The following is a 17,446-nucleotide window of genomic DNA, read 5'->3' as shown; positions in this document are numbered from 1 at the left end:
TTGAACTCCTGACCTCAGGTGATCCGCCCGCCTCAGCCTCCCAAAGTGCTAGGATTACAGGCGTGAGCCACCGCGCCCGGCGTGTTTTCTATTACAATGAGCAGGGGGCCAGGCTGAGGACAGGAAATATCAGTGCACAGGCTCTCTAGATGGGGAGTTCCCTGCTGAAGATCGCTTTGCTTGAATGAGCTCGATTCTGATATGAATGCCGAGGTTTATTGGGTTGACTTCAGGATCACCGCAGCTGCGTCCGTCTGAGAACACAGTCACTTCCTTGACTACCTATCTTGCTTCACAGGGAGGACACTTGTGTCCTGCCCATTCTTTCGTTCCTTCCTGGCTTTGTTGTGTCTGTTTTCCTGTGATAATTTAGAAAACAGGAACAAGTTTGTGGCTTCACAGAGGAGCCGTACATCCATTGGTCCATTTGTCCTTCTAGTTTCCTTCCATATTCTAGAAAAGATTTAAAGGTGCTTGTATGTACACTACGATATGACTGTAGTGCCCATGGTGACTGGAAGACCTCACACTTGTCTCAGAAAGTCACACCTGCCTCCTGCCTTCCCCAGGTCTCTGTGTTTTCCTACTCTGGGAGCTCAGTGGGCTTCTGGCTAAGGGAAGGTTTCAGTCAATAGCAGTGCTGCCCACTTGAGCTAATCCAGGAGACCCTGCAAATGAGAGAGGCAGTAAAGCTACAAGAGGGGATCTGCAGGGCTTCCCAGAGAGGCCAAAGAGATGAACCCACTGAGGCTGCTATCAGACATCTCTCTGTTCACTATCTGTTTTAGGGAATTACAGGGATTGTGGGTTCGAACTGCAGCCAGGAAGTCTTTATCAAACATTAGGAAAACAGTTTTAACAACCAGATCGTGTCAGATCTAGAAAAGTTTACATAGAACTGCTATGAGCCGGGCACAGTGGCTCATGCCTGTAATCCCAGCACTTTGGGAGGCCAAGGCAGGTGGATCACGAGGTCAAGAGATCGAGACCATCCTGGTCAACATGGTGAAACCCCATCTCTACTAAAAATACAAAAAATTAGCTGGGCATGGTGGCGCACACCTGTAATCCCAGCTACTCAGGAGGCTGAGGCAAGAGAATTGCTTGAACCCGGGAGCCGGAAGTTGTGGTGAGCTGAGATCGCACCATTGCACTCCAGCCTGGGCAACAAAGAGCGAAACTCCGTCTCAAAAAAAAAAAAAAGAACTGCTATGGAACTCTCCCTTTTTCTACATCCCTCCTACCTTCTTAGAGTTAGAAGGGATCTTATTGATTAACACTTAATTTTATATTGACATCTAGAATCTGTAAGCTTATACCTAAGGACTCATAGCAAATGGACAGTAGCCTAGAGCCTGGCAGGCAACCCATTGTACACACTGACTATCATCCTCTCCCTCCTGCCTCACTCCCCTTCCTTATTTATTTCAGTCAGGCAGACATCTTTTCTAAGCCTCCGCACTGAGAAGGGCCAGGTATATTCTCAATCCCTGGATTCCTGATCCCTGAATTCCTGAGCCAGGCAGATGCTGCTCAGCAGGATCATTGATTATGTAAACAAATCACATCTTTGCCCTCTGTGCAGGGGTGGTGGGATGCCATAGGCCACAAAGAGTGCTTCTTCCTCCATTTGCTTTTTTAAGGGATCAAGGTTCAAGGTTTAGCCCATGGAGAGTTTTGATCTAAAAGGCAGAGGTGAGGGGTTAAGTAAAACTAAGAGCACACATAGCCAAATGGGTGAGCCTTTCACTGATGAAGCTCCAAGCCAGTGGTCGATCCAAGGTTCCCGCCCCCTTCCCCAGGGCATACTCTTCCTTGGGCCCCCCTTCCCTGGGCCCTCCTTCTCCGTGGCACCACTACACATCAGATTCCTGGCTCAGCAACATTCTTTGTCGTGGAGACTTCAGCAATGCAAAGCCCCACCTCATTCCTGAACGATTAAGGTGATAGGTAAGCTTGTCTGTCCATCTGGCACTGCCCAGCTCTCTGCCCTGGGGTGGTTCCAGGAGGCGCAGGGGTATCGGGGACCTTGAGCTGCAGTGTCAGGAAATGGCTGACACCTCCGCGCATGTGTTTTATTGAAAGAGATGTCTACGGCCTGCTCACTTCAGTGTTAATCTGTGCTTCAAGGCAGGTCACCCACCAAATATTTATTCTCATTTCCAGCACAGTGTGGAGGGTGCTGGTGCCCTTACTTTGTGTTTCTGCTTCACTGTCTTGCTTCCAGCATATGCTCTTTGTAAACCCCTGACGCATGGCCTGGGTGGTCTCGCCTCCCACCTCAGCCCCTCTGGAGCTGCCTGGACCTCTCAATCTGGAGGGCCTAAGTGGCCTCTCTTTGTGCTCAGCTGCTTACCTGGACCACGTCATTATTACACTTTTGAGTCTGGGTGAATTTTGTCTCAGGGCAGGAAGATCACCAGCCTGTGTCATTCGATGTTCCAGTTGCCTTGGAGAACAAGATTTTCTAAAGGGAAAGGAAGATTCTTGAACAGATTGTGAAATAGATGAATAAGCATCCACACAATAACGATCAGTGTTTATTAAACACAAGTTATTTCAAACTAGCCTCATTCTGTCTTTGGAAATCATTATTAAACTGGTAGAGTATGGAAATTCCTGGATGTCATACACCTGGATTACTTAAAATTATATTTTAATCATGTAATAAAGGAATGCATTCTCATATAAATTAAAGCATAGACAAGGCTATACTTGATTACCATCTAATCCTGGTGTTTTCATGGTAACATCAATTTAGCATGTCATCCCAGACTTTTCCATGCTTTTGCACAGCATGCACATAGTTCCATGCCTGTGGATGGATTCTGTGCCTGCAAATAATAGAATATTGTTCAGGATGTTAAGAAAAAAAAGTTTGTCTCAGAAGAGCTAAATCTGTCACACTTTTAAACGGTTGTGTGGAATTGCTGGGTGGATAAATTGCTTTTTATTTGGCCATTCTCTCAATGATGGGCATTCAGATTGTTTACAGGTGTGGACTTCGGTAAGAAAGGTTTCATGATTCCCTCGGGATTCCGCCTAGAGCTGTTGGAGAATGGGCCACCTCAGTTTGGAGGGAGACTGTGATGGTGCCAGGCTCTGCCTTGCCCCCCATTCTCGTCAACAGCCTGGACCACGAGTCGTTTGTGGATGGCAGGAAGCAAGGACAGGTAGTTAATACTTAACGGTGTGGAATCGGGTCCGAAATGACATATGAAGGCTAGAATGGTTGTGCACCCTCCCAGGAAATTTGTCAGAAGCTTTTCTGGGGGAGCAGGGCTTTGGTTTACAAAAGAGCAGTGTGGTTATCAGTGGCATAGCTGATAGAAAAGGCAATGTGACCTTCGGCCACATTAAAAGAAGTATGGCTTTCAGAGCAAGGGAAGTGACATTCCCCGCCCTCTAGCCTGACCAGCCTACAGCCTGCCTGTGGTCTGAGTCACACAGGTCTTATGCTCTGTACTGTTCTGTCTGCGTGAAAGTTTTTCTTGATAGTGTTGCTGAATGACAGGTCAGAGACTCAACTCATTCATGCTGGTGTGTTCCTTCGCATGTGTTTCAAGAGGTGAGCCTTGTGCTTTCCTATCAAGATTTTCCAGGAGGGAACAGACAAACATCTTTTAACAGTTTCTTTGTCACCAGCGTTGCGATGAATCCAACTTTAGCCCAGAGGGACGAATGTTGAACATGAGGGACCAGTCATCACTGATTCTTTCAGATGCAGCTAATGTTTGCTGAGGTCTGTGTCGGTTCCTGTGCTTGAAATGACTCTGTGGGGTCAGAATAATTATCCCAGGTTTATAAATAAGGAAACTGAGGCCCAGGAAGGTTCTATGATACGCCGAAGGTAATGTGACTCTGAACTGGTGGAATCCAGCTCAGCCTTCCAGGCTGGCACTCTTTGCCCAATACCACCCGACTCCATTCACGATCCATCGTAGTTAAACAGTCCCTGTGCCATGCCACTACGCTGCTTAGCTATTCCAAGGACAGACACTCTCCAGAATAGGCAGCTCCTATCCCACTGCGGTACCTGCAATGTTTATTGCCCAGAGCAGTGATTTTCAAACTCAGAGCCTCAGGTTCTGGCAAGGTGCCTTAGGGACACAGGTGGGAGTAAGGAGGGGCCCAGGGAGACAGCAGGTGGTGGCAATTTGAGCCTTCACCTCTGCAGCTTTGAACTGATCTGTTTTTATATTTGAGCCTCTGTTTAAGGTGTCATTGCACGGGTAGGGAGAGTTAAATTAAAAATTTAAATTAAAAATTAAATTAAAAATTAAAAATTCGGCTGTGGGGCACAGAGAGCTCGTGACCTTGAAGGTTCTTGTTCAGAGCCTTTTTAACTGGGAGGCCCCCTTGCTTTCCTCTTTGCTCTGCTGAGCCGGCATACCAACCAGCCTCTCAGGGCTGCTTTCTGTGACCTCAGGCAGCTAGGAGTCACCAGCGGTCCTGGAGTCCTGCTTAGAAAGTGAGGCTTCCTCTGTTGCATCAACATCAGGAGTCTGTCCTGGGGCCGGGATTGAGGTGAGGGAACCCTTTCATGCTTCTCCCCAAGGCTTCTCTCCAGGAGTAGTCTTTGAATGGTGTGTACCCACAGCTGCTCCAATTTCTGTGTTAGGACATCTGACCCTTTCCAGGACACATCAGGACCCTGGCAGGCACGTGTGTCCTGGGCCTGGTGTCACCCTTTCCATCCCCTCAACATTGTTCCCTAGTGTCGGAACCCCACCCCCTAGCTGAGTTCACCTCTTTTCTGCCCTGGTTATCTCAAATGGAAAATGAGAACAGAGGTTTGCTCAGCGAGGTTCCTTCCCTGCAGTCATCTGCAGATAAAAGAGATACTCTCTGTGAGAGAAGGAAGCTGAGTCAGTGCTTCGCTGGCCACTGAGGAAGATGCTCAACTGTTCCTCTCCCCAGCCCCTCTCCCTGCAGCCCCAGGCACCTGCCTGTGGAGGAGGCCAGGCTCAGCCTGCAGGGTCCTTCCTCCTGCCAGCCCCCAGGCTGTTCTTGGCTCCTGAGCTCAAAGCAGACGTCAGCCAGTCTGGATCTTGCAATCTCTATTGGTATTCCTTTCCTCTCCTCCACTCCATGTGAGAAAAAAAATACATCTGGATTAGAGATGAACAGGGCCATTGTTCCTGCCGGCCTCAGAGCCAGCAGACAAAGAAGACTTGTGACAACGAGGCAGGGACCCCGCCTCCTCCCCTGGACACTTTCTTCTCCCCACCAGGAATGAGTAGCTTAGCTGGGCATGGTGGCTCATGGCTATAATCCCAGCACTTTGGGAGGCCGAGGCGGGTGGATCATGAGGTCAAGAGATAGAGACCATCCTGGCCAATGAGGTGAAACCTGGTCTCTACTAAAAAAATTCAAAAATTAGCTGGGCGTGGTGGTGTGCACCTGTAGTCCCAGCCACTCAAGAGGCTGAGGCAGGAAAATTGCTTGAACCCGGGAGGTGGAGGTTGCAGTGAGCTGAGATCGTGCCACTGCACTCCACCAGCCTGGCGCCTGGCAACAGAAGCAAAATCCGTTTCCAGGCGCCAGAAAAAACAAAAAAAAAACTTATAAAGAAAAAAAAAAAGAAATGAGCAGGTTAGAGCCAAGGGGAGCAGCAGTGTCTGCAAAAGACCACCTGCGTTCTGAGCTGGCAGTTCTTAACAGGGCATGGGGGCAGCAGTGTCTTTCCCCAAAACCTGCCTGATCATTAGTGTGGGACCACTTGGCCTTCCTTATTCCACAAGGCTAAAGATGAAAAAGGGGATCCAGAGGCTTCACCTCACTCATAACCATTTTCAGCTTCTGCCCTAGAAGTACTGAACTTGAAGTCCTCTTCCCTGCTATGTTCTTTTTTATTTTTATTTTTTCTGAGACAGGGTCTTGCTCTGTCACCCAGGCTACAGCCTCAACCTCTGAGGTCCAAGGGACTCTCCTGGCTCAGCCTCCTGAGTGGCACAGGTGTGTGCCACCACACCTGGCTAATTATGTAATATTTTTGTAGAGGAAGGATCTTACTATGTTGCCCCAGCTAGTCTCGGACTACTGGGGTCAAGTGATCCTCCTGCCTCAGCCTCCCAAAGTGCTGGGATTACAGGCATGAGCCGTGGCACGCAGCTTTCCCATTATGTCCTAAAGTATCTATTCTGTATCCCTAATTTCAAAAGTAATTTATGAATATGTGTTAGAGAACTTGAAAGCACAGGAAAGTAAAGGAGAAAAATAATTCCACCAACCAGGGACAACTGCTGTGAAAGTACTGTGCTGTGTGTTCTTTGTTTTTATCTAGTCCTTAAATTCTCCCTCGGGATTAAGGGGAATTTCTCTTCAAATAATTCCCAGTGATTGAATGTGAGAGTGAGGGATGACTGCAGTTATTCGCTTGCTCCTTTATTTAGGGTTCAGGACCCAGGTTCAGGGGGACTGACCTGTGCCTTTCCACGCAGCGGGCAGTGACTGCGGGAAGCTGCGGGTCAGGCCTCCTGGTTGAGAGGGCACGCGCTCTTGCACCTGCTCCGGGTCCTGCCTTGCACCCCTGTTGCCCTCCTCCTTCGCTTCTGCTCACTCTGTTTTAGTACCTGGGGCGCCTGTCTGTTTTATGGACTGGACCTTCCAGCTGCAGCTGCCATTTCTCCTCCCTTTCCCGGCTGTCTGCTCCCCACGTGACTGCCCTCCCTCGCTGCTGTCTGAGGACTTCCAAGCTCCACCTGGTCCAGACACACGTGAGCTACTGTGGCATCTGTGGGGTCAGAGCGTGGAGGCACATATGTTCCTCTGAGCTCTGGCTGTGCTCCTTCTCATTGTGGAAGCCCTGCTTCCCTCAGCTCTCAAGCAGACAGGCACCGTCCCAGCACCTTTGTGCTGTCATCAGAATTAAACTGGAGAATTAATTAAGCTGAGCATGGTACTGAGTATACGGCAAATGCTCACAAAATGTTTGCCATTCTTAAGAATAACAATACTCATGATTAAAAATGACGCTTCCTCCCTCTCTCTGTCTTCTGACCAGACGATAGGGTATGACCCCATCATCTCCCCAGAGGTCTCCACCTCCTTTGGTGTTCAGCAGCTGCCCCTGGAGGAGATCTGGCCTCTCTGTGATTTCATCACTGTGCACACTCCTCTCCTGCCCTCCACCACAGGTAGGTGCGTCCTTACATTATGGGTTGGCACAGAAGCCACAGACCAGTTAACAAATGGGCCCTCCACCTGGGCCTTCTGCAGGCACTGGTAACCAGCTGTGGGGAGGGGTCCACCCGGGACCTGCAGAGCCTGGTTCTTTGTTAGATGCCCCTGCATCGGATAGGGGAGGGCGAGCCAGCTGGAAATGCTTAGGGTCTAGGTGACCCTGGGCACAGGGACGACCAGTGACCCTGTGGATGCTTCCTACAGCCCCTGCAGGGCTTTCTGATTCCCAGACCCACTTGAAACAGTAAGATCTCAAGAATTTCTAAGATGTTTCTAAACTGAGTCTGGCCCAGATCCGTAACAGGGACTGCTGTCCCAGAGCATCTGCAGAGGAAGAGATGAGATCGAGGAGGCTGCCGTCCAGCAGGAGAGGGGCTCTGGAAAAGAACTGGTTCCGTGAAAGGGAAGACCCTGGGGGCCAGGGATGAGCGTGGGGATCCCGGTGCTGCCCAGCAGGAAGATGCTTTGCCTTTTTCCAGGCTTATTGAACGACAGCACCTTTGCCCAGTGCAAGAAGGGGGTACGTGTGGTGAACTGCGCCCGTGGAGGGATCGTGGACGAGGGCGCCCTGCTCCGGGCCCTGCAATCGGGCCAGTGTGCCGGGGCTGCGCTGGACGTGTTTGCGGAAGTAAGTGCCTGCAGCCTCAGTGTCAGGAGGAGGGGGAGTTAGGGAGTGGAGAGGCCCGTGGCCGGGAAAGCCTGGCGTTTTACAGAAGGCCTTTAGCTCATTGTCTCTTTCATCCCTGGTAAACAGGGGAAGATTGTGCTGCCAAAACCACACCCGTGTGGTTTGAGGAGCCTTTGCGGAGCCTGGTATGGAGGCAACTCTGCGGTTTTCTGCAAAACTGAGGTTTCAAAGGGGACCCAGTTCCTGGTTCCAGGCTCCTCAGACTGCTGACATATTGACAAAGACAGAGCCGCCAATCAGTTCTGTGGTTGAGGGTCTGGGGCAGGGGGAGACGGGGTTTGGTGTGTTGTTACAAGACCCTGATGAAATGCAGCCCCACTGCCAACAGATGTCCTTTCCAGTGTCCATCAGCATTCCTCTTCCCTTTTTCTCTTCCCAGGTAGACAGAAGCGCGGGGATACTGGCAGGATTCCCTCAGGGTTCTCAGGGTGGGCTGCTCTCCCAGCGGGAGCAGAGGCTCAGCCACACACCAGATCCAATAGGGAAGGGTGCATTTGCCCTTTAATCCTGCTGGCTCCTCTCCTGAGGGATCCTGCCCCCAACATTGGGGCTTCTCCCCGTGAGGAAGGGAAAGGGCGTGGACTTTGGATTGGGTGGTTGTGGTTCACAGTTACTAGCTGTGTGTCCTGGGAAGGTCCCTGGCCCTCTCTGAGCCCCTGTGGCACTCACTGGCTACCCCCAGCCCAGGGCATACAGTGCCTTTTGGTTTGTAACCCTGCTCATCTTTCTCAACTCTGAGATTATAAGCCCCCTGAAGGCAGGGCAACCCTTGTCCATCTTTGTATCACTATCCTCCCTAACACAGCACCTCTCCTGCTCTCTTGTACCACCTGCTGGTGGTAAGGGACTCTTGGGATTACATGATTATGGTCTGGCCGGGAATCCCGGGGTTACACAGTCACGCGTGGCCGGGACTCCCGGGGTTACGCAGTTAAGCGTGGCGGGGACTCCCGGGGTTACATGATCAAAATTCAATGGGACCAACAGAGCCCCCAGGAGGATGTGCAGAAGATACCTAAGTAACACCCCCAAGGGCAATCTTCTCAGTGAGCAGAGGGTGGAAAATGCCCTGCAGGGCGGGGCGGAGGAGCCACAGGCAGGCAGCCTGTGCTGAGGAGAGCCGGGGTGCGGTTACCTGCGTGGAGTGTCTGTGAAGAGCAGGACACCGCTAAGAGTCCAGCGAGGCACATCGACAGCAAGGGCTGCGTGGACACAGGGGCTGAGCTTCAGGGAAAGACCCAGGAACGACAGCAGTAGCTACCACTAGTTTTTTTTAACCTTCCATGTTAAAGGTGCATAATCCCCACAGTAATGTTGTGAGGGAGATAGGATCAACCCATTTCACAGATAAAGAAACCGAGGGTTAGATCAAGGTTCACCCCAAAGTACCTAAGTGGTAAGTGGTGAAGGTGAGATCTGAATCTGGTTCACACTTTCTGCCCTGTCCACTCTGCTGAGATGTAACATTCATGAGGAAGCCCACTATTGAGTCCAGTGACCACCCTGTCAAGACAGAAGTGGAAGGCAGCACCCCGACTGCCTTCCCTCCAGCTGTCCTATTCCCTGCAGTGGCCCATGTGGGTGTGAACAGTCCATGGCAGCCAACCTAGAGTTATCTCTTTCTGGGCAGGAGCCACCACGGGACCGAACCTTGGTGGACCATGAGAATGTCATCAGCTGTCCCCACCTGGGCGCCAGCACCAGGGAGGCGCAGAGCCGCTGTGGGGAGGAAATTGCTGTTCAGTTCGTGGACATGGTGAAGGGGAAATCTCTCACGGGGGTTGTAAGTATCACTACCTGGGGCTGGGGGCCAGGGGTCAGATGGAGGAAAGGAAGGAAGGCGTTTTTGTAGGGGCTGGTGACAGCGTGGGTGAACAGATTCAGCTCTGGGAGCAGAAGATAAGGGAATCTGCTTGAGTCAGCACTCTCCGGAGGCGGTGGGCGGGAGTCTCCCATCTCCAGCCTTGATAACAGAAGCCTTGTCAGCAGAGAGCTCGGCTCAGGCCTGTTACAACGTAGTCTTGCTGCAGAGATTGTGGCCCTTCCCAGGCCCAGCCTCTGGAGAAAGGCTCCTTTGTTCTCCACATGCCTTGGGAATGAAGGAGTGCTGCTTGGGTGCCAGCTAAGTGCAGCAGGTGGGCACGTGGTAGGGGTGGCCGTGTAGAAAGTTTGCACTCTGTAAGCTCCCCAGACCCTTCCTTAACAGGTTGCCCAACCCACTCGCAAATGAGCCCCCCATGCCGGCTGGCCCCCTTATGGTTCCCCGAATCATGGCATAAGACCCCGCTTCCTGTCTTTGCTTCCATCAAGCCCTTCCTGGCATGTGCGTCTCCTTCGAGCTTAACCTGACTTACAAGTCCTGTGTCATTCATTCATTCTGTGGATATTCCTCAAGTTCCACTGGGTACCAGACCTTGTGGGAGACACAGGTGCGTGAGGGAGGCGTAGCTCTGCTTCCAGGGGCTCACCACCTCCTTAGGAAGTCTGGCTTGGCCTTTCCAGCCCCTTCTCAAATTCTGTGGTTAATCAACCGCATTCTTGTTATTAAGGTTCAGTTCCATGAGGTGTTTTTTTAAATCTTTCTACTTAACCTAAACAGTAAGTTCCCTAAGGATTAAAAAAGCATGACTTAAGCCTCTCTGCAGCTTGTGTGGGTGGGCCCAGGCCATGGAATTAGTACCCTCAAAGAGTCCGGGAAATGGGCTGGGGGTTCCCAATTGTCCTGGCTGACCCTTAGTTGGGGATTTTCGCTCCAGAGGGCAGCACTGTGTCAGGAGAGACCGGGATGTTGGTTCCGCCCTCCCACCTCTGGATTGAGAGCCCAGCCCTCCAGGCCTCTCTGCCCCCTCCATCCTGAGGAAGGAGGGGTGCCTCCTGCCGCCCAGCAGCCCCACGCAGTCCACGGAAGTCATCGGGGCTAGGACCAGCAGCACAGGAGTGGGTCAGCAGAGACTCTGACCTGTCTGCGTCCTCTACCCTCTACACCGTGGGGCCCCTCAGGGCAGAGCGCACTTCTTCATTCACCTTGCACCTGGCCGGCCTCTGAGCAGGCTCAATCCTCCCAGGGGATGTGGCTTCTGTTCCAGGCTGAGGTCTAGGCTCGTGACCATTGCCAATCAATCCAGGCTTCAAGGTTTCACCCTTTCAACCTGCTCAGAAGTCCGGCGTCTGCCCTCCCCATCGAAGCTCGGCAATTTATTGCCTTTACCATTAGGTAGTGTTAACATTCCAGGGCTTTTCCTGAAACGGACCCCCTAATGTAAGTTCCATCAAATGGACCACAAAATGTCGCCGTCTTAGGAGGTGAAACCTCTTGGTCGGAATAACTACCCTTAGGCAAACTGAACTGTCCACCCACACCAGCAGACGGTCTCAGAGTAGCCATTTGGAAAAAGAGACATTTTTGTGACATAGGAAATATCTTTTCCTGATTCTTTCCTGTTCAATTTTGTTCCAGCCTCAAACACAGAATAATAACATTAGGGTCAGGCTGGTGACCAAAAGCGCCTGACTCCTCCCTGGAGTTCTCCCACCTGTAATCCAGGCAAGACTGCGAATCCTCCTTTGACTCGGGAGCCCTGTGACGGGCACCTCCCCAGGCACGGACTCTGCAGGCCCACACGGAGCACAGAGATGCCGTGAGGTGCCTGCCTACGGGACTTGGACTTGACTCTGCTGCTGCAGGCCCTCAGCCCCCGCAGCTGCGGCGTGGTGTCCTAGGTCTCCCAGCAGCTGGTTGCTCCACCCCACCACCCTTCCCCTCTGCATCCCCTTGGAGAGAATTCAGGGTCCCTGCAGCAAGATGCCCACGGACCTGCCGCCTCCCACACTGGAGAGGCTCCCGTGAAGCCCGCCTCGGTGGTCATTTCCAATACTGCGATTCTCTCTCTGTTTTTAAAAAAAATATTCTGGCAGTGATATCTTTATAAAAACAGAGAGAGAAGCATCTGTGTTTCCTTCTAATTACATCTTGTAGCTGCCTGTTTGAGTCACATCTTTCTTAGGTGGCTGACTTTATAAGTTATCTCAATAAAAGTGGCCAGATGCCTGACTCAGAACCAGAGTATTTTAAACCACAAAATGGAATTGACATTTTGGACCAGAACAAGCTGGTTCCGGTATCAGGCCCCTGGTGGGGAGGGGGCGTGCAGCCAGCCAGATCCCAGACTTGCAACTTTTGGGGGATTTGTGGCTTCTGTCCCCTCAGCATCACTGCATGCCTCACGGTGGACTTCACGTGGGTTGATACTTGAAGCATGATCATCAAAACGTTGTGATAATTGATCATAGTGTTCAGTGACAATGTAAACACTCACTTTAAAAAAGTCAAGGTAGAAAATAAAAATGAAGGCAAATTGGGACTGCCCGAGAAGACCCGCCACTCGTCATCCATGTTATCTTTGACTTCCGGGTGTTTTGTGTCAAAGACTCACCTTTACTGTGCTCTCCAGCTCCTCCCCTAGTGCAGACAAAACAAGTCTCCCATGGAGGGGGCCGGGTAGGACACAGTTCCATGAAAGGAATCATTTGGAGAGGTGGTGGCCTTCTGTGTCCGTTTCTGGCTCTCCTCATTTGTAGGAACAAGTCATTGTCCTCTTGTTGGGGCTGATGGAAGCTGTCACCCACCAGGCAGCAAGGCATGAGTGACCCTATGCTTTCTTTCCTGTGGAGCTGGGTCTTGGCAGCCAGACCTTGATTCAGGCTCTGCCATGACTCTTCCTGACCACAGCCCCACTCCTCCATCCTCTGCAGGTAAATGCCCAGGCCCTTACCAGCGCCTTCTCTCCACATACCAAGCCTTGGATTGGTCTGGCAGAAGCTCTGGGGACACTGATGCGAGCCTGGGCTGGGTCTCCCAAAGGGACCATCCAGGTGATAACACAAGGTGAGCTGGGGAGCTTGCAGAGGGCAGGGAAGGAGGGGATGAGGGGGGTGTGGGCTCTGCCCTGCTGGGTGTATCTGCTGCAGCAACACAGGGTTAGTGAGAGGCTGTGGGGGTGGCTTGGACCCTGCCCTGGGTATCACTCCTTAAGTGGTGGGAGGGTGTTAAAGGGAGGGGTAGAATAAGTCCTTGGAAAGATAGACTGAATCTTCCTAAATGACGTTTATGTAGTATCTTTAAGACGTACATGTTCTGGGTGCAAGGGAGACCTCTACAAGGTAAGTTTCATGCGAGAAGCTGTAGGATGGCTGGAGGGAGGACCTAATTCAGCAACAGGACGCCGGTTGGTTTGTGGCCCTGCCGTTTGCCTGCTTTATGACGCTCCCTTCTGAGACTCTGCCCTGGATTCTTCACTTGTAAAGTTAGAGTTAGGGGCGGATGAGTCAGGAGGCGGCGAGGACACTTTGTGCTCTGTGACTTACTAAGGTGGTCCCTTGGGCCGTCTGACAGCCCTTGAGGGTGCTTGCTCAGCCGTGGAGTGGGAATGAGCAGGCTGTGCTCACCGTTGCAGTGGATCCAGCACTGTGCAGATATGGTTGAGTGACCAAGGAGGGCTCTAGTTTCCTTAACTCTGTAGACGCGTGTCTTTCCTCACGGTCTGTTTAGCGCCCCACACTTGGGGAGAGATTGCAGGGGGAGGGCAGCTAAACCCCAGGCGTTGGCAGTACCGGGGAAGGGCAGAGCCAGGGGGTCCCCAGTGGCCTGGGTGTCCAAGTCCCGAAGGAAACAAGGCGGGGAGCTGGGCAGCACTTGCTTCGGTTGCTTCTTTCTGGTTTCATTTCCTGAGGCTGGCAAGGCTCTGAGTGCCAAGGAGGGGTACGTGTAGGGAATTTTCCAGTGTCCCGTGGGAGAATAACAAGCCAGGTGCCGGGCTGGGGGAGGGGAGCGGAGTTGGGCTGAGTTTCGGAGCAGAGTTTCTCAAGGTGGTTAAAGCATCCTGAGTTTCCCGGCTTGGGCCCAGATTATGCCTCCTCTGAGTCCACCGAAGGGCACCTGGACCTGCCTGGGGCAGGGTACCCTTGGGGTCCCCGGGGCAACGAGGAGCCCATAGTACAGAGCGAGGTGCCAGCGACTTCCTGCCCCTCCTGTGGCGCTCGACAAGCAGTGACCTCACGGCAGCTTCTCTGTCCGCAGGAACATCCCTGCAGAACGCCGGGAGCTGCCTAAGCCCTGCGGTCATCGTCGGCCTCTTGAAGGAGGCTTCTGAGCAGGCGGATGTGAACTTGGTGAACGCCAAGCTGCTGGTGAAAGAGGCTGGCCTCAATGTGCGCCCCCCTCCCTCGTGCTGCCTCCCGATCCCTGTCAGCACCACCCCCTCCCCCATGTTTCCAGAGCCTGTTCACTGAGCAGAGGCCCAGGTGCCAGTCTTGCGCCACCCTGTCCACCTGTGAGGGGTAGCTGGAGCCCTACGTCCTACCAGTGGGTGATTTGGCCAAGAGAGGGGGGTGCATGCGGTGCAGCCAGGAGGGGTAATTGTCACCTTGCCTTCTCGTAGGTCACCACCTCCCACAGCCCAGCAGCACCAGGGGAGCAGGGCTTCGGGGAGTGTCTCCTGGCCGTGGCCCTAGCAGGCGCCCCTTACCAGGCTGTGGGCTTGGTCCAGGGCACCACACCTGTGCTGCAGGGGCTCAATGGCGCTGTCTTCAGGCCGGAAGTGCCTCTCCGAAGGGGCCTACCCCTGCTCCTATTCCGGACTCAGACCTCCGACCCTGCACTGCTGCCTACCATGATTGGTGAGGAGGGCCTTGGAGGGCTGGCTGGTGCCCTTGAGGCTGGGGTGCGGTCTGCCCTGGGATTGAGCCCTACCCACCTTCCTTCAGCCCTAGGGTGTGTCTGTATCTACACCATGCAGAAGATGTGTCCTGCCAGTTTTCAGAACATTCAGGGAGCGGGTACTCAGTTCAAAGAGAGAAAGTGCCTTACCCAGGGTCACAGAGCAGCATGGCAGGGTGGGCCCAGAGCATCTACTCCTGCCCAGCTGTGGGTCCCCAGCTCGCCATGTTAAATACACTGGACCTGCCTGTGGAGCCATAGCCCAGGAGCTCAGGGACATTGAGTGCAGGTTTCTTACTCCTCCTGCCTGTGGCCAGCCCTGGTGGCCAGCCCTGGTGGCCAGCCCAGCTGCAGCAAAGCCTACAAAGCCTCCAGCCATGGTGGGCATCTTGGAGCTGCCGCAGTGCCCTGGGGCTTGGGCTGCTGTTTGGCAGAAGGTGTACTTTCAAACGCTGAAGGGCCTGATTTCACCATCCTTGTTGGCTGCCCAAGGGACCTTTCCTGCTTTTCTCCCTTGCTGTTGGCTGGATAAAACTAGCGATCAGCAAGTCGAGAGCTACAGCTGATGGTCATGGCGTTTCCCACAGTCGGGAATATCAGTGGAAGCTGAGCAGTTGCCCTGTTGCTCTCCAATCTCAGTTCGACTATGAGACTGTCGTCCCCTCATTGCGCCTTTGATCACAGAAGCCTAGAACTTGTAACTCTGCTAGCAATCCCTCGCTCCTTTCCCCCCCATGCCCTGTGCCAACCAGCAGCTTCTTCTATTTCCAGGCCTCCTAGCAGAGGCAGGCGTGCGGCTGCTGTCCTACCAGACTTCACTGGTGTCAGACGGGGAGACCTGGCACGTCATGGGCATCTCCTCCTTGCTGCCCAGCCTGGAAGCGTGGAAGCAGCATGTGACTGAGGCCTTCCAGTTCCACTTTTAACCTGGGGGCTCACGGGTCCCCGCCTCTGAGGCTTTTCTGAAGAAACCTATCCACTGTGATCAACAGGGAGAGAAGATCCACATTCTTGGGCTGAACGCAGGCCTCTGACACCGCTTACACGGCGCTGTAGTACAGCAGTAACCATCTAATAAAGACCCTACCAGCAACTCCGGCGTCTTTGTGTGGTCATTACCGTAAAGCACCACCAGAGGGCGTGCCCAGGCAGACGTAGGGCTTGGTTTAGACTGCGGGAGGGTAGAGGAGGTAGGGGAGATTGGGAAGAGCAAATGGTTTGGGTGTGGGTTCTTTGAAGATGATCCCTTTCTTGTCTGTGTGTTACCCAGAGGCACTTTTACAGGAACAAAGCTCAGCGTATCTCACAGTGCTACAGTATTTCAGATGCCTTCCATCTGGGAATATACATGCACATTAATAAGTAAGATTCTACAAACAAGCCCAGCATCATGTACCAGGCACTGGGCTAGGTGCTTTAAGAGGAGAATTCAAGCCTGACCCTTTCTCCATAGAAGTCTGTAGGAGAGACAGAACATGCAGAGGTCACTGGAAGCAGTGATGGATGCTACAACAGAGGTGTATAGGGAATTCTCTTGAGTCCAGAGGAGGAAGTAATTTCAGCTAAGGATGTGGATGTCTCAGGAGGTGTTTAGAAGGATCTCATAAGGGAAAGAAAGTGTCAAATCATGGGGGCATGAGAATATCTGGCAGGTTCACCCAGCAAGTTCAGTGTGGGTTGGGGTGAACGTGTCACTTTTCTTTGAAAGACAATTTTCATGAAAAATATGACTGGTGCTCTACCCAAAATGTTCACTTCAGGGAGCTTTTTCCCCATTAATAGGGGATGATCCAGTCTTCCTGTGTGCCCAGTAGTGTCTGTTTCGGAGATTCCTGGCCTGGCTAAGAAGGCCGGACACGGGGCAGCTGTTTGACACTGGCAGAGGTGAGTCCAGCACTTGGGCCTCCTTAGTTCTGCGATGGAGCCAGGCGTCGACAGGAGCTACAGCAGTAAAGGCCGTGCTAGCGTCTGCAGCGAGCTCGGAGGGCTTGGCCTTGCTGTAGGTCACTCTGAAGGGAGTGGGCCTGGGAGCGAATGCCATGGTCAGCTTTGGACAGCTGTCTGGGAACGCACTGTTGAATTCTAAGCCTTTGTTTCCTCATCTGTGGGAGGGCTAACGGTGCTTCCCACAATTGCAGTGAGAATTACCGGATTAAGAAGTGACTGTTGGGACGTGCCAGGAGCACTCGGTGAGCATTGGTATCTTCATCCGATGCACTCCTGAAAGCAGACAAGCAGGTCGCTATTCCTTACACGGGGCCAACCCCATGAACCGAGGAGCTCTCTATGAGACTTCATTGCAGTTATGTTCAGCCAGATCTAGACACCGGGTGTCCCGACAGCAGACAACCCGTTCTCTTCCATTGGAAAAGTACCTGGGCCTCGCGTGGCATCTACTGAGGTCACTTGAGTTTACTGGTAGCTAGAAAAACAGGCTGAAATTGACGAAGGTAAAAATTCAGTTAAAAATTGAGCTCAATTTTCAGCCTCTCAGCCTCCTTCCTCAAAAACCCCTAGACAAAACATGTTCTCTGTACCGAGGTGGTCGGAACAGTACTAGAAACCAGATTACTTGAGCATCTCTAAATATCTCCCTAGACTGGGCCATGGCCATGGAAGATGGCATGAGATGATCTCATTTGCATCACGTGTCCCTTGGCCATTCACATGACCTCTCCCAGACTTACATAGCAGGATTAGTTGTAAAATTCAGCTGGTTTCTTTAGGAACCTTCGTAATATTTTTCATAATAACTGCATCAATTTGCATTCCCATCAACAGTCTAGAAAGGTTCCCTTTTCTCAACATCTTCACCAACACTTGCTATCTCTCGTTTTCTTTGGTAAGTCATCCTAAGA

General features: G+C 52.4%; 1 protein-coding gene across 1 annotated transcript in view; it reads left to right on the top strand.

Annotated features, from left to right (window-relative positions):
* PHGDH (phosphoglycerate dehydrogenase) overlaps positions 1-15,684 on the top strand; it is a 31,399-nt gene extending 15,715 nt beyond the window's left edge. The window contains exons 6-12 of the mRNA XM_032271997.1: positions 7,007-7,139; positions 7,665-7,813; positions 9,504-9,656; positions 12,626-12,758; positions 13,950-14,080; positions 14,311-14,548; positions 15,360-15,684. Coding sequence (XP_032127888.1) covers positions 7,007-7,139; positions 7,665-7,813; positions 9,504-9,656; positions 12,626-12,758; positions 13,950-14,080; positions 14,311-14,548; positions 15,360-15,514 — 1,092 coding nt within the window. The 3' untranslated portion in view covers positions 15,515-15,684. The remainder of the gene's footprint in view (positions 1-7,006; positions 7,140-7,664; positions 7,814-9,503; positions 9,657-12,625; positions 12,759-13,949; positions 14,081-14,310; positions 14,549-15,359) is intronic.
* Positions 15,685-17,446: the final 1,762 nt, after the last annotated feature.

This window comes from Sapajus apella, unplaced genomic scaffold, assembly GCF_009761245.1.
Source record: "Sapajus apella isolate SASKATOON/1434 unplaced genomic scaffold, GSC_monkey_1.0 scaffold271, whole genome shotgun sequence".
Taxonomy (NCBI): Eukaryota; Metazoa; Chordata; class Mammalia; order Primates; family Cebidae; genus Sapajus; species Sapajus apella.
The sequence above is the reverse complement of the archived record's forward strand: the minus strand, read 5'-3'. Positions and strand labels throughout refer to the sequence as shown.